The 15,332-nt window shown below is 27.8% G+C and overlaps 3 protein-coding genes across 3 annotated transcripts; 2 read left to right on the top strand and 1 right to left on the bottom strand.

The window, feature by feature from the left end:
* The first annotated feature begins 2 nt into the window (after positions 1–2).
* Positions 3–3,213, top strand: LOC109602681 (uncharacterized). The gene is made up of 4 exons (XM_020019102.2): positions 3–161; positions 385–633; positions 684–877; positions 2,733–3,213. Exons 1-4 carry the CDS (start codon positions 116–118, stop codon positions 3,114–3,116), a joined length of 873 nt encoding a protein of 290 aa, XP_019874661.1. The 5' UTR covers positions 3–115; the 3' UTR covers positions 3,117–3,213.
* A 3,488-nt stretch (positions 3,214–6,701) lies between these two features.
* LOC109602677 (myosin light chain 1) lies at positions 6,702–9,793 on the top strand. The gene is made up of 6 exons (XM_020019098.2): positions 6,702–6,920; positions 7,697–7,724; positions 8,846–9,154; positions 9,216–9,302; positions 9,382–9,435; positions 9,601–9,793. Exons 1-5 carry the CDS (start codon positions 6,918–6,920, stop codon positions 9,405–9,407), a joined length of 453 nt encoding a protein of 150 aa, XP_019874657.1. The 5' UTR covers positions 6,702–6,917; the 3' UTR covers positions 9,408–9,435; positions 9,601–9,793.
* Positions 9,794–11,584: 1,791 nt separating this feature from the next.
* Positions 11,585–12,502, bottom strand: LOC109602691 (myosin light chain alkali-like). Its single transcript, XM_020019117.2, has 6 exons — positions 12,453–12,502; positions 12,322–12,349; positions 12,130–12,264; positions 11,903–12,073; positions 11,763–11,849; positions 11,585–11,707 (listed from the first exon to the last, which is right to left on the bottom strand). The coding sequence occupies exons 1-6, from the start codon at positions 12,453–12,455 to the stop codon at positions 11,643–11,645; spliced, it is 489 nt and encodes a 162-aa protein (XP_019874676.2). The 5' UTR covers positions 12,456–12,502; the 3' UTR covers positions 11,585–11,642.
* Between the last annotated feature and the right edge of the window lie 2,830 nt (positions 12,503–15,332).

Here is a 15,332-nt window from a genome sequence, read left to right as displayed (position 1 = left end):
AACGTTTTGATGTCATATATTGTCAATAACAACGAGTTAAACAAGAAAGCCGATTACATCAAAATTTGTGGCATGATATTGAATTTATTGTAATTTATACACAGTTATACTAAACATGTCCTCAATTAATACAGGGTATTGCGAGATTGTTGGTCCAGTTGGTAAGTCCATTAATTAGATCACCAATTTTAAGTACACAATTTTATAACCACACAACTTAACTTCACCCTTCACTAATCTTACTTATTCATCACCAAACCCTCCATTAAAACTTAAAGTCTTAAATCTTAAATCCAGTAACTAGAAAAAAATTGAGGTAGATAAGAGAAATAACAAAGGGTTGTCAAAAAAGTGACACCTAAAATCATCAAAAAAATTATTTAGGCACGGGCGATTGTGACTACATGGGATCGGAGGCGAGGAACGACCACGAGCTGGCCCAGATCATCGCCAGCGATGTGGTGAACGAGATCCTGGACAACGCAATGGGCAAGGTAATGCAGGAGAACTCGCAGATCGGTGACAACGTCACCGGTCCCCACGATCTGGACTGCATCATCGACGCCATGGACAAAGTTACGGACGATGAAATGGAAAAGAAAAAGAATGAAGCTATTAAGGTTCCGATTAAAGGTTGCTACTCAGGTTTTATTTAAGGGCGGTTTTAAATTCTGACCTTGCAGGTACTGGAGACCAATTGGAGTCGACGAAGGAAGTTGTACCTGATGATAAGAAGGAGCGTCATCCAACTGTTGAGAAGAAGAGCCGTCTGACGGATTTGGTCAAGAATTCCAAGCAACTACTTTCTAAGTACATTTTAAACGACAACATTAGACATGACAATCCTGAAGACGACTATGCTGAAAAAGTTCTAAAGGTAACAAAAGCATATCTACAAGTAATTTTATCTAAATTGAACAACAAACTGCTTTTACAACTGTCTTAATTATATGAAACACTGTCACTTCTTAGGGAGGTCTTCAATTATTTTTATTGCTTCAGAAGTTTCTCTCAATTATTTACAAAATAACTTAACTGTTTTACTTGTATACAGAACTACAGAAGAAGTTTTACAGCTGCCTTGACTGTATACTATAAAGAATTGCTGAAAAAGTTATACAACCACCACAACATTATGTAAAGTTACTGAAAAATTGTTTACGTCCATTTTTAATTATTTATAGAATTACCAAAGAAGTTTTACATCTTTCTGAATTGGATATACAATACCTTAAGAACTTTTAGAACTTCCTTTATTGTGTACAGAACTTCTTGGGAAGATTTACAACTATTTTTATTAATTTATAAGTTTTTTTTCATTATATACAAAATTACTTAACAGTTTTACTTGTATACAGAATTACAGAAGAAGTTTTACAGCTGCCTTGACTGTATACTATAAAGAATTGCTGAAAAAGTTATACAATTATCTCTACAGTATATAAAGTTACTGAAAAATTGTTTACATCCATTTTTAATTATTTATAGAAGTACCAAAGAAGTTTTACATCTTCATTATATACAAAATTACTTAACAGTTTTACTTGTAAACAGAATTACAGAAGAAATTTTACAGCTGCCTTGACTGTATACTATAAAGAATTGCTGAAAAAGTTATACAATTATCTCAACAGTATATAAAGTTACTGAAAAATTGTTTACGTCCATTTTTAATTATTTATAGAATTACCAAAGAAGTTTTACATCTTTCTGAATTGGATATACAATACCTTAAGAACTTTTAAAACTCCCTTTATTGTATACAGAACTTCTTGGAAAGATTTACAACTATTTTTATTAATTCATAAGTTTTTTTTCATTATATACAAAATTACTTAACAGTTTTACTTGTAAACAGAATTACAGAAGAAATTTTACAGCTGCCTTGACTGTATACTATAAAGAATTGCTGAAAAAGTTATACAATTATCTCAACAGTATATAAAGTTACTGAAAAATTGTTTACGTCCATTTTTAATTATTTATAGAATTACCAAAGAAGTTTTACATCTTTCTGAATTGGATACATAATACCTTAAGAACTTTTAAAACTCCCTTTATTGTATATAGAACTTCTTGGGAAGGTTTACAACTATCTTTATTGATTCAGAAGTTTTTTTTTTCATTATATACAAAAGTACTTAACAGTTTTACTTGTATACAGAATTACAGGAGAAGTTTTACAGCTGCCTTGACTGTATACTATACAGAATTGCTGGAAAAGTTATACAACTATCTCAACAGTATACAAAGTTACTGAAAAAATGTTTACGTCTATTTTTGATTATTTATAGACTTACCAAAGAAGTTTTACATCTTTCTTAATTGGATATACAATAACTTAAGAACTTTTAGAACCCTCTTTATTGTATACAGAACTTCTTGAGAAGGTTTACAACTGTCTTTATTGATTCAGCAGTTTTTTTTTCATTATATACAAAAGTACTTAACAGTTTTACTTGTATACAGAATTACAGAAGAAGTTTTACAGCTGCCTTGACTGTATAATATACAGAATTGCTGGAAAAGTTATACAACGATCTCACCAGTATACAAAGTTACTGAAAAAATGTTTACGTCTATTTTTGATACTTACCAAAGAAATTTTACATGTTTCTTAATTGGATATACAATCAATTAAGAACTTTTTCTACAAACTAATATAAAAACATGTAATAACTAGTTTATTATTAAATTATATCACTTTTTAAATTAATAATCTGTTAAAACAGGTTGTAGAGCTGTCTGAGAGCTGCGCCAAGACAGACTTATCAAATCCCGGTGGTGCGACCGAAGACCCAAACCTAATCGACGAGTCGAAGGACCCGTTCAAGTCCAGCGAGGACGACGGCTCCCTGGACGACATACAACTGGAGAAGCAGTCGGTCGACGAGCTTACGGAGACCATGAAAAAGACGATGACGTTCCCGATGGCGGGAAGCTCGAGCACCAAAAGCTTCTCGATGGCCAGCAAGTACAAGACGCTGAAGATGACCGCCAGCGAGATCAAGAAGAAGAAGTGGAACATTGGAGCAAAATTCTTGAACTATTTGAGGAAGCACAAGGCCAAGAAGGACGTCGCTGTGATGGACAACGTCGACGCCAAGACTGAGTGAACTACGTTTCGATTTTTTTACGAAATTCATTGTACTTTTCATTTTTATACAGACTTTTTTTATAAATTTAGTATAATACATTTTATACAGTTTCTAATTTTGTTCGTTTAATTGATTAACAACAACGTGTGGAAGCTTCATGCTTCATTCAGTTTTTATTTTGTGGCTTTATTACTGAAATGCAAAAATACGTTTATTATTAGCTGATTCTATTTTTATTGTTTGTAGGTTTTGGAGTCTAAATAAAATAGTAAACATAAATGGTTCATGAATTGGCCACAGTCCAAACCAAAAAATTAAATCAGTTCATTAAACTTAAAAATAACAATATTTTATGTACTAATAAGGAATTGGGATTTATGTAATCTACTTTTATTTTACTTATAACATTAAAAATGTAGTTAAAAAGTATTATTTCAGGAAATTTGTCCAAAAATCTAATGTAAAAATTTTTTTAGTAAACTTAGACAGTACCACATCAATCCAGTACTAAAAGAAGTACCTTTAATAACATTTATTATTTTTAAATTTCACTTCACCAATTGTTATTTGATCCTGAATGTACTTGCCTGGTTTATATAACTTCATATTGTTATATTTATTTAATGTCATTTAATATAATTTATTAATGATGGTAGCAGAAAAATAAATCATTGATATATACACACGATTACGTCTGGAACCGATCTGACCACGACGATGATTCATAAACCTTACACCAAATATAGAGCGCACCTGAAAACATTCCTGACTAAGTAAGCAGGAACGAACTGCGATGCCTATTCCTATGTTCACATGTTCTTGACCACTCCCACCTTCAAGAATGGGATATTTTCAGAGCAACAGCAAAACAGTTTGCTGGAAATTAAATCAGACATTGTTGCCACAGGTTAATTAAATTGGTTTGAGTAGGGAACTTACTCAACTGAATACCAAATTACTTAAATAGTTTTTAACTGTTTTAAATGTATTCTGTATTAATTAGGGAGGTTTCTAACACCATTAATTGTACCTAGAACTACTTAAGAATTTTCACAAATGGTTTAAGAAGTTTTGCAACTGACTTAACTGTCTACTGAATCCTTTAAGAAGTTTTCTAATTTTGTTATTTGTATATAGAACTGCTTAAGAATTTTAACAGTGGTCTTAGTTGTACTCAGAATTGTTTAGAATGTTTTCCAACTGTCTTAATTGTACACAAAATTGCTTAAGAAGAGTTACAACTGACTTAGCTCTACACTGAATTCCTTAAGAAGTTTTCTAACTCTGTTAATTGTATGTAGAACTGTTGAGAATTTATACAATGGTCTTAGTTGTATTCAGAATTATTTAGAATATTTTCCAACTGTCTTATTTGTACACAAAATTGCTTAAGAAGACTTACAACTGACTTAACTGTACACTGAATTCCTTAAGAAGTTTTCTAACTCTGTTAGTTGTATGTAGAACTATTGAGAATTTATACAATGGTCTTAGTTGTATTCAGAATTGTTTAGAATGTTTTTCAACTGTCTTATTTGTACACAAAATTGCTTAAGAAGACTTACAACTGACTTAACTGTACTCTGAATTCCTTAAGAAGTTTTCTAACTCTGTTAGTTGTAAGTAGAACTGTTGAGAATTTATACAATGGAATTAGTTGTATTCAGAATTGTTTAGAATGTTTTCCAACTGTCTTAATTGTACACAAAATTCCTTAAGAAGACTTACAACTGACTTAACTGTACTCTGAATTCCTTAAGAAGTTTTCTAACTCTGTTAGTTGAATGTAGAACTGTTGAGAATTTATACAATGGTCTTAGTTGTATTCAGAATTGTTTAGAATGTTTTCCAACTGTCTTAATTGTACACAAAATTGCTTTAGAAGACTTACAACTGACTTCACTGTACACTGAATTCCTTAAGAAGTTTTCTAACTCTGTTAGTTGTATGTAGAACTATTGAGAATTTATACAATGGTCTTAGTTGTATTCAGAATTGTTTAGAATGTTTTCCAACTGTCTTAAATGTACACAAAAGTGCTTAAGAAGACTTACATTGACTTAACTGTACTCTGAATTCCTTAAGAAGTTTTCTAACTCTGTTAGTTGTATGTAGAACTATTGAGAATTTATACAATGGTCTTAGTTGTATTCAGAATTGTTTAGAATGTTTTTCAACTGTCTTATTTGTACACAAAATTGCTTAAGAAGACTTACAACTGACTTAACTGTACACTGAATTCCTTAAGAAGTTTTCTAACTCTGTTAGTTGTATGTAGAACTATTGAGAATTTATACAATGGTCTTAGTTGTATTCAGAATTGTTTAGAATGTTTTCCAACTGTCTTAAATGTACACAAAAGTGCTTAAGAAGACTTACATTGACTTAACTGTACTCTGAATTCCTTAAGAAGTTTTCTAACTCTGTTAGTTGTATGTAGAACTATTGAGAATTTATACAATGGTCTTAGTTGTATTCAGAATTGTTTAGAATGTTTTTCAACTGTCTTATTTGTACACAAAATTGCTTAAGAAGACTTATAACTGACTTAACTGTACACTGAATTCCTTAAGAAGTTTTCTAACTCTGTTAGTTGTAAGTAGAACTGTTGAGAATTTATACAATGGAATTAGTTGTATTCAGAATTGTTTAGAATGTTTTCCAACTGTCTTAATTGTACACAAAATTGCTTAAGAAGACTAACAACTAACTTAACTGTACACTGAATTCCTTAAGAAGTTTTCTAACCCTGTTAATTGTATGTAGAACTGTTGAAAATTTTAACAATGGTATTCAGAATTGTTTAGAATGCTTTTCAACTGTCTTAATTGTACACACAATTGCTTAAGAAGACTTACAACTGACTTAACTATACACTGAATTCCTTAAGAAGTTTTCTAACTCTGTTAATTGTATATAGAACTGCTGAGAATTTTTACAATGGTCTTAGTTGTATTCAGAATTGTTTAAAATGTTTTCCAACTGTCTTAATTGTATTTAAAATTGCTTAAGAAGACTTACAACTGACTTAACTGTACACTGAATTCCTTAAGAAGTTTTCTAACTCTGTTAATTATATGTAGAACTATTGAGAATTTTTACAATGGTCTTAGTTGTATTCAAAATCGTTTAGAATGTTTTTCAACTGTCTTAATTGTACACAAAATTGCTTAAGAAGTCTTACAACTGACTTAACTGTACACTGAATTCCTTAAGAAGACTACAACTGACTTAACTGTACACTGAATTCTTTAAGAAGTTTTCTAACTCTGTAAATTGTATATAGAAATCATATTTTTGTTATTAAAATTAGTTTATTTTAGTAACCACTAACCTTAAAAATATGTTTAACATTTTGTAACTATTTTTATATATAAAAAATATTGATATTATTATATTATAAAAATAAGATTTGGTTTATTAGAAAATTTAATATAAACATTAAGATATAAATATGATATCGTTGGCCAAGTCACCGTAGATAATTGTTTAATTGTCTTAACCCGTAAAAATAGTTTGGCCGCACCGTCCTTGTCAAGTAAAAGTTAAAATACCCTTCCAGTTATAATTAGTGGCCGGCACCGTTCCTAACAAAACCTAAATCGTCGATCGGCGCCGTCACCCAGGCCCGAAAATACCACGGAAACGATCCGGCAACGCGGCGTGCGGCCCCGAAATTTCAGCAAATGCCTGAAACCAGGGTGGGTTTCAGTTTCCACAGCGCCAGCGCCATCTACTCATATAAAACAACCACGGCATCGCTCTCCTGGCCCCACTTCTGGTCAAGAGAAACTAGAAGGCAAGTTTAGCAGCATCACAATGGTAAGTTCAAGCGACAGCGAACCGTGTGCCCGTTTACCTTATAAAGCCGATAGCCATGAACAAAATGAAAAAATTGCCCGGCGAGTCCGTGGTAGAGAAGTGCATCCGCATGTGGAAGCGTAAAATTAACCAGGCCAAAATAGTACTAAAAAATTATTAAAAAAAAAAATAAATTTCAATTTCATTTTGTCGCGTTACCGAAACGAAATTATGTAGGTGGTTTTTTTCGTGATTTTGTGCAGTGCATTAGATATTTTTTTGTGACCTGTATTATTTTGTGAACGTCCATAACCATTTACTGAATATTGATATGGTCTTTTTTCTAATTATTAATTGGGGTGCTCAACGATATTTCAATTACGTAACAGTGACTTGGTGATTTGGTGAAGTGAACATTCCAATAACCAACTACTTAAGTCCAAAACAGAAACCTCATATCAATATTCCATTCATTTGTGTTTTTAACATTTTTTTTTTGTTTAATTAGTTAGTCTCGCTCAACAAGCTGAGTGTCTTTTGTTTTTTGGGACTATTAACCTTTTTTTTTTCTACCACTAATTTTTTACAACTCCGTAGATGTATAACCAACCTGTATATCTAATTTTTTGTTGCACTCGTGATCCGATCTAGTAGTTTGGACTATTCTAGATTATATTTGTTATGTGATCGTCCATATTTATTATATATGTCACAGAAGATCACTGATTGATGAAACTTATTATCAATCATTGATCTTGCCTTGATTATTGTTGGCTAATTTAACTTTATCATTTTAGGCAGATTTGGCAGCTAGAGACGTTGAAAGTGAGTACAAGTCTTTATCAGTCAATAAGTAATTGGTGGGAGTTGGTGAAAAATAGCTTCAAAACACCTAATTAACATTGAACAGCTGTATTCTTCATCAAAACATCATCAAATCATCAATTTCTTTACCTCAACTGTTCACCAACACCTTCCAAATTACATTTGAGTTGATTCAAGTTGTTTGAAGGCAATTTTTTTGATGAATACAATGTGGGAACTAAAAGAATCAAGTTTCACATCAAAGGAAGAAGACTTAACCCTTCATATTGCATCTATCACTTCCCATATTTGTTGGTTTGGTGAAAATTAGCTTAAGTCTCCTCTAAAAACACCCCATTAACATTGTACAGGTGTCTCCCCCATTAAAACATCATCAAATCATCAATTTCTTTACCACCACTGTTCACCAACACCTTCCAAATTACATTTGAGATGATTCAAGTTGATTGAAGGCAATTTTTTTGATGAATAAAGTGTGGGAACTAAAAGAATCAATTTCACATCAAAGGAAGAGGACTTAACCCCTTAAATTGTTTCTATTACTTCCCATATTTGGTGTTTTGGTGAAAACTAGCTTTAGAACGTCTTAAGTTTCCTCTAAAACACCCAATTAACATTGTACAGGTGTGTTTTCCATTAAAAATTCATTAAATCATCAATTTCTTTGCCTCCACTGTTCACCAAAACCTTCCAAATTACATTTGTGATGATTCAAGTTGATGAATACAATGTGGGAACTAAAAGAATCAAGTTTCCCATAAAAGGAAGAAGACATTGCTTCTATTACTTCCCATATTTGTCCTTCACCAGAGAGAAATTAGTCTTCTGAAAGACCAAATTGGCATAATTAAAGTAAAATTCCTTCAGTTTGAACGTGCAACACAAAAAGATAAAAATATCCGATAACACAGTTATTTTTAATTGTGCCGAAGTATGGTCGGTGAGAGAGGCCGTTCTAAATTTAGACGGCGGGAACTTATATGGTTGCGATGGCGAGGCTCGTCTATAATTAAAGCCGCCAATAAAAGCGTCTAAGTTTAGATGCGGGATAAAATTTCGGGTGTCCGTAACACTGACCCAATTTCCCGCTTACACAATTGCACAATTATGGCATTCCGCAGGAGCAACATTCGTGTTCTCCATCTACGACTTCGAGGGCAATGGCACAGTCGACGCTGTCAACGTTGGTGACATGCTCCGCGCCCTCAACCTGAACCCAACCCTCGCCTCGATCGAAAAACTGGGCGGCACCAAGAAGAAGAACGAGAAGAAGTTGAAGCTGGACGAGTTCCTGCCCATCTTCAGCCAGTGCAAGAAAGACAAGGAGCAGGGCAACTTCGACGACTTCTTGGAATGTCTTAAGTTGTACGACAAAGAAGAGAACGGCAAGATGATGGCTGCTGAACTTTCTCACACCCTTCTCTCCCTTGGTAAACACCCAAACAACCCACCTCGAATTCAGTGCTGACCTTTTTCGTTTTTGGGTTGCAGGTGAAAGATTATCAGACCAAGAAACCGAACAAGTCCTCGCCGACTGTATGGACAAAGAAGATGATGACGGTTTCATCCCTTACGAACGTAAGTATCACTAAGTAGTTAATCAACATCATTTAGTCGTAGCAGTAGATGTTAAAACACCCATTTTAAACGTTTACAGCATTCCTCAAAAAGTTGATGGCGTAAGAAGTTAATTTTAGATTTTTATTTTTAAGTAAGTAAAATATTTTTGGAGATAGCAGCTCCTGGCAACAATCTAACTGCGCCGCTTTGATGTTCGCTTTCTCTTTAAAAATACTTCTGCTTTCTAAATCGCTTCGTTTTCGTTGTTTGTTTTAATGTTGTTAAGGGGTTGTGGCTAATTTGACGGTTTTTTCAGTTACCTGATATTCGCCGCCGTAATTATTAATTAATGGCTAATTTACGATCACACGTATCGGCGGCAACCACCACCAGAAGTCATGCTGAAGTCACAAGATCTAAGGACACTATGTACATTCACCAGTGTTAAAAAGCTGAATATTTATTTATGTATATTTAATTTATTTTATAACAATAAATTGTTCAATTGATATTTTTGTTCTTTGCCGTTATAGATTGTCTAATATTATGTTCAGTTTAAGAAATTTCAATAAATGTATATTCTGATACCTTTAAGTTTATATAAGAGACAATTTCCATTTTAATGAAATAAAAAGTATATAAGACTGTATATGCTTAACAAATAATTTGTCCCTGAAACTATATTTATTATTAAAAATAAACACAATCTAATGAAATTCTTTTTGCCTTCAATAAGTATTAATTATAGAAATAAAGTGAAAACAAGTAAAAAAAACATACCGAGTTATTGAATTGGGTCAATTTAAGTTTGTTATTCACTTATAAATTACATAAAATCGATATTAAAGTTACAAACATATTCATAAAGATACTTGTGATGTTAAGCCTACTTAACTTAAGTTGTTCCTGCGTTCTTAATTCTTGTTATGGCAGAAACATTATTAAATATAGTTAAAACATCTAATTAGATTAATAAAAATCATCAATTATCACTTATTTAATACGTTTAAATTAATAAATAATATATATTTAAAAACAGAAAAGTAATGTTGGTTGCCTATGTTTCGGGAGGAGCCATATTGGAGTTCAAAATTACACGAGATTTACTATTAATAAATGGAAAAAACAACGCAAAATCATAAAAATACGTAAATTAAATGAAAGAACAGTAAAATCAACCAATAATTTACATGTTATGGACGTTTTAGTATCATTTTTACTATACACTATTTACTATTTTTCAAAAGCTCAAAATAGTTTAGTTTAGTTTAGTTTTTATCTTAATTATTTCTATCTTTTTACCTTTATATTGAGAATAATTATTTCTGTCAAAGATGAACACTGAAATTATTGTAGAAGGAAAAAAATTGAGGTTAGGTTAGGTTATTAATTATTTTTATTTTATTTATTTGATTTTTGTACATTAAAATTTTGTATTATTTTTGAAATTAATATTAATTTATTATTTTAACACATAATATACAGGAGGACTAGAGAAATAGCTCAAAATAAAAATATAAACATTTTGTAAGATACTTCAATGATTTAAATCAAATTTTGTGTCTATAAAAATTATTTGAACATTTTTTGTTTTCTTTGCTATTTTTGTAACACATATTAAAAACCACTGAAATACAAGAACATATTTTTGTAAAGAAACCCTTATTCATACAGATAGAAAATGAATGATTGTAGAAAGGTATAGTATAAATATTTTAAATAAAATAAAAGATAGTTTGGTTACATTAAATTGGAGGTGTACATATCCTAATTAACAATAAAACAATAATAAAAATATATTTTTTTAAATGATTCCTAAATTGTTTCAATTATTGTATTGAATTTTATTTTATATTTTATCATTAAGAATAATAATTTCTTTGTTTTTGACGGAAGTGATCTACTCAAAACTATTATAGAACGAAAAAATTGAGGTTAGATTAGGTTATTAACTACTTTTATTTTATTTATTTGATTTATAAATACTAAAATTTATTCATAGTTATTAATTAAGTGCATAATTAGGAAATAATTCCAAATATTTGAAATTTACATCCACACTTTTAATCTTTAATAATTGTATCAGTTATCAATTTGATTTAAATTGTTACTAAATGGTTTTATTAAAGTTTGTTGGACTAAGAAAAGAGAAAACTAATCATGAAGTAATAAACTATCATTAATAACATTCTATACAATTTACAGAAGCTATTTTACAGATAATAAATAATAAAACTGATACCAAATTATAGACACAATAAAAATACAACATATTAAAATAAATAAAAGAACCTTATTCATCTTAAACTTGCTTTATTTAATAATATCTTAGTAAGAGTCAATCAATCAATGTTTAATTTATTTTTTCGCACCCTTCTTAGGTTTCAATGGGGGGTCCAATTCACACATTCTTCTCAAAAAAGCTGTAAACATAATTAACAATGAAATATCCATTTAAAAAATGAAATAAATACTTACGGGTGTATTCAATTTCACCTTCATCATTCTCCTCATCAAGACAATCGGTCATCAGTTCGTCTATGTCTTCTTCTGCCAGTTTTTCACCTAATTTAGAAACGTTTTGTAGTTGAGTGACTTGCATTTACTTAATTATTTACCTAGGGACGATAACGAGTGGTACAATTCTCCTGAAAGCATAGTTCCATCCTCTCGTTTGTCGTACAGCTTCAAGCACTCAATGAAATCCTCGTAGCAGCCTTGGTCCTTCTTCTCCTTCTTCAGCTGGCTGAATATTGGCAGAAAGTCTTCGAATTTTATTTCTTTCTCGCCTAACAACAAAGGGAAGGGTTTATTAAACAATCTAAATCGGGTTTTAGAGTGGTACCTTCCTTTTTGGTGGCGCCCAGCTTCTCCAGAGTTTCCAGACTTGGGTTCAGGTTCAAGCATCGCACGAGCTTCGGTAGGTAGAAAGCGTCCATCACCCCTTTGCTGCCGTAAACGTTGTAGGCGAATTCGGCATCTAAAGTTAAAAATTATAAGTTAAAATAAAAGAAATCAATAAAATAAATGGGCATACCTTCGATTTCTTTTGGTTTCAAATCCGTCTGAAATTAACACCATTAATAATATATTAATTCAATTTTGATAGTCTAATTAAATAATTTTATGGATAAATTGTTCGTATTAGTACCTAAATTTGGCACTTACCATTTTGAGTAGCGGTCAGGACGGCGGAACGGAGTTGCACAAAATAGGTCCCCGGTGACGATCCCTTCTGGTTTTATATAGCACGTCACACATTTAAGGTGCATCTAATTAAATCTTAAGCATGTCAAAGCCTATTGGCTGTGTCGATCTATAAAAATCGCAAACGGCAATTCAATACCACTGCACTGCATCAAAAACTTTCATGCGATTTTATTTTTCATGTATACATACTTTATGTACGTAGAAATTTGCTGAAAGTCTTTTTTTTTAATTCTCCAACACATCCTGGTTCAGATAATTTAAATATAATGGTTAATTTTTAAGTTTAATTTAACAGAGAATTGGATTAATTATTTTAAAATTCTTGAGTTTTTATTGGGTTTTTTATTACTTTTGTATTTCTTCCATAATTAATTTGTTTAAATTTGATACACATTCTCTAAATTTTTGCTTAATTGTAAAGTACTGATTGTTGAAAATTGTACAGAATGTTTTCATTCATTATAAGAACTTCAACATATAAATGTCTTTTGTTTTAAGTAGTTTTTTTTTTAATTTTAGTTTAGATTAATATTTAATTTCTTAGATTCAATATTTTATTTTAATTTAATTAATTTCAATTCATTAGGAAAAAGGAGTATTAAATAATTTTTCAACTTTCAAAATTTTAATATAATATATATAAAACATATTTCATTAAAAAATTAATTTAAACAAATAATTTATTATTATTATTATTATTAATTATTTTTTACCTAAAATTATATTTAATATTTGTCTAAATTTAATTTATTAACGAAAAATTTTATTTAAATAAATATATTCTGTTAATTTATTGTTACATACTAATAATTACAATAATAATTTACAGAATTATAATAATAAAATAAATTATAATAATATATTATGAATTATACGATATTAATAATATTATATTTATTATTTAATTAATTTAAATTTATTAAAGAATAATTTTTAATTAAAAAAAATATTTTCTATTAATTTATTGTTATATACTAATAATTACAATAATTATTAACAGAATTATAAGAATAATTAAAATATATAAAATTATATTTAATATTTATTTAAATTTAATTTATTAAAGAATAATTTTAAGTATAAAAACATATTTTCTGCTTATTTATTGTTATATACTGATATTCACAAAAATAATTAACAGATAATTAATTATACAATATATAATATTTTTTTAAATTTAATTTATTAAAGAATTATTTTAGGTAAAAAATATTTTCTATTAATTTATTGTTATATACTAATAATTACAATAATAATAAAATAATAAAAATTATAGTAATATATAATTAATTAAACTATTAAACAACAATTTTAATTAAAAAAATATTTTCTGCTTCTTTATTAATATATATTAATAATCACAATAATAATTAATAGAATAATTATAAAAATTATTATAATATATAATTATAATATATAATTAATTATACAATATATAATATTATATTTAATATTTATTTAAGTTTAATTTATTAAAGTATAATTTTAAGTAAAAAAAATTTCTATTAATTTATTGTTCTATACTAATAATTACAGTAATTATTAACAGAATTATAAGAATAATTAAAATATATAAAATTATATTTAATATGTATTTAAATTTAATTTATTAAAGAATAATTTTAAGTATAAAAACATATTTTCTGATAATTTATTGTTGTATACTGATATTCACAAAAATAATTAACAGATAATTAATTATTCAATATATAATATTATTTTTAATATTTATTTAAATTTAATTTATTAAAGATTTATTTTAAGTAAAAAAATATTTTCTATTAATTTATCGTTATATACTAATAATTAAAATGATAATTAACAAAATAATAATAAAAATTATAGTAATATATAATTAATTAAAAAATAAATTATATAATATTTATTTAAATTTAAATTATTAAACAATAATTTTAATTAAAAAAAAATATTTTCTGCTTCTTTATTAATATATACTAATAATCACAATAATAATTAACAGAATAATTATAATATTAATAATAATTATTATAATAATATATAATTAATTATACAATGTATAATTATACAGTATATAATATTATATTTAATATTTATTTAAATTTAATTTATTAAAGAATAATTTTAAGTAAAAAATATTTTCTATTAATTTATTGTTCTGTACTAATAATTACAGTAATAGATAACAGAATAATAATAAAAATTATAATAATATACAATTAATTAAACAATATCTAATATTATACTTAATATTTATGTAAATTTATTAAAGAATAATAATTAAAAAAATATTTTCTGCTTATTTATAAATAATAATGACAATAATTATTAACAGAATAATTATAATAATAATAACATATTTAATATTTATTTAAATTTAGTTTATTAAAGAATAATTTTAAGTTATTTATTTATTATTATATAATAACAATAATAATTTACAGAATAAAAATAATAATAATAATAATAATAACATATTTAATATTTATTTAAATTTAGTTTATTAAAAAACAATGTTTAAATGTAAAAAACAATTTTCTTTTAAATTACTGTTATAAAATTTTAAATACAATAAAAATAAATACTTTTTTTTAACTTAATTTATTAATTAATAATTTTAAATATATTTTTTATTTTTAATATTAAAAATCTTTTGGAACTAAAAGTTGACCCAATTATTAAACAATAATTTATTATAATTATTTATTTAGTCTTACTTTAATGCATTTAACACTAAAATAAAATAGAGTGTTTATTTATATTGATAATAAATAATGTGCTTAAATTTGTCATTATTTCAGCAACTATTGGCACGTTGGATGCATTATTATAAACAGCAGTGCCAAAAGTTCCAGACTG

The sequence above is a fragment of the Aethina tumida genome, chromosome 3, assembly GCF_024364675.1.
Source record: "Aethina tumida isolate Nest 87 chromosome 3, icAetTumi1.1, whole genome shotgun sequence".
Classification (NCBI taxonomy): Eukaryota; Metazoa; Arthropoda; class Insecta; order Coleoptera; family Nitidulidae; genus Aethina; species Aethina tumida.
This window is presented reverse-complemented; position numbering and strand designations above follow the sequence as displayed.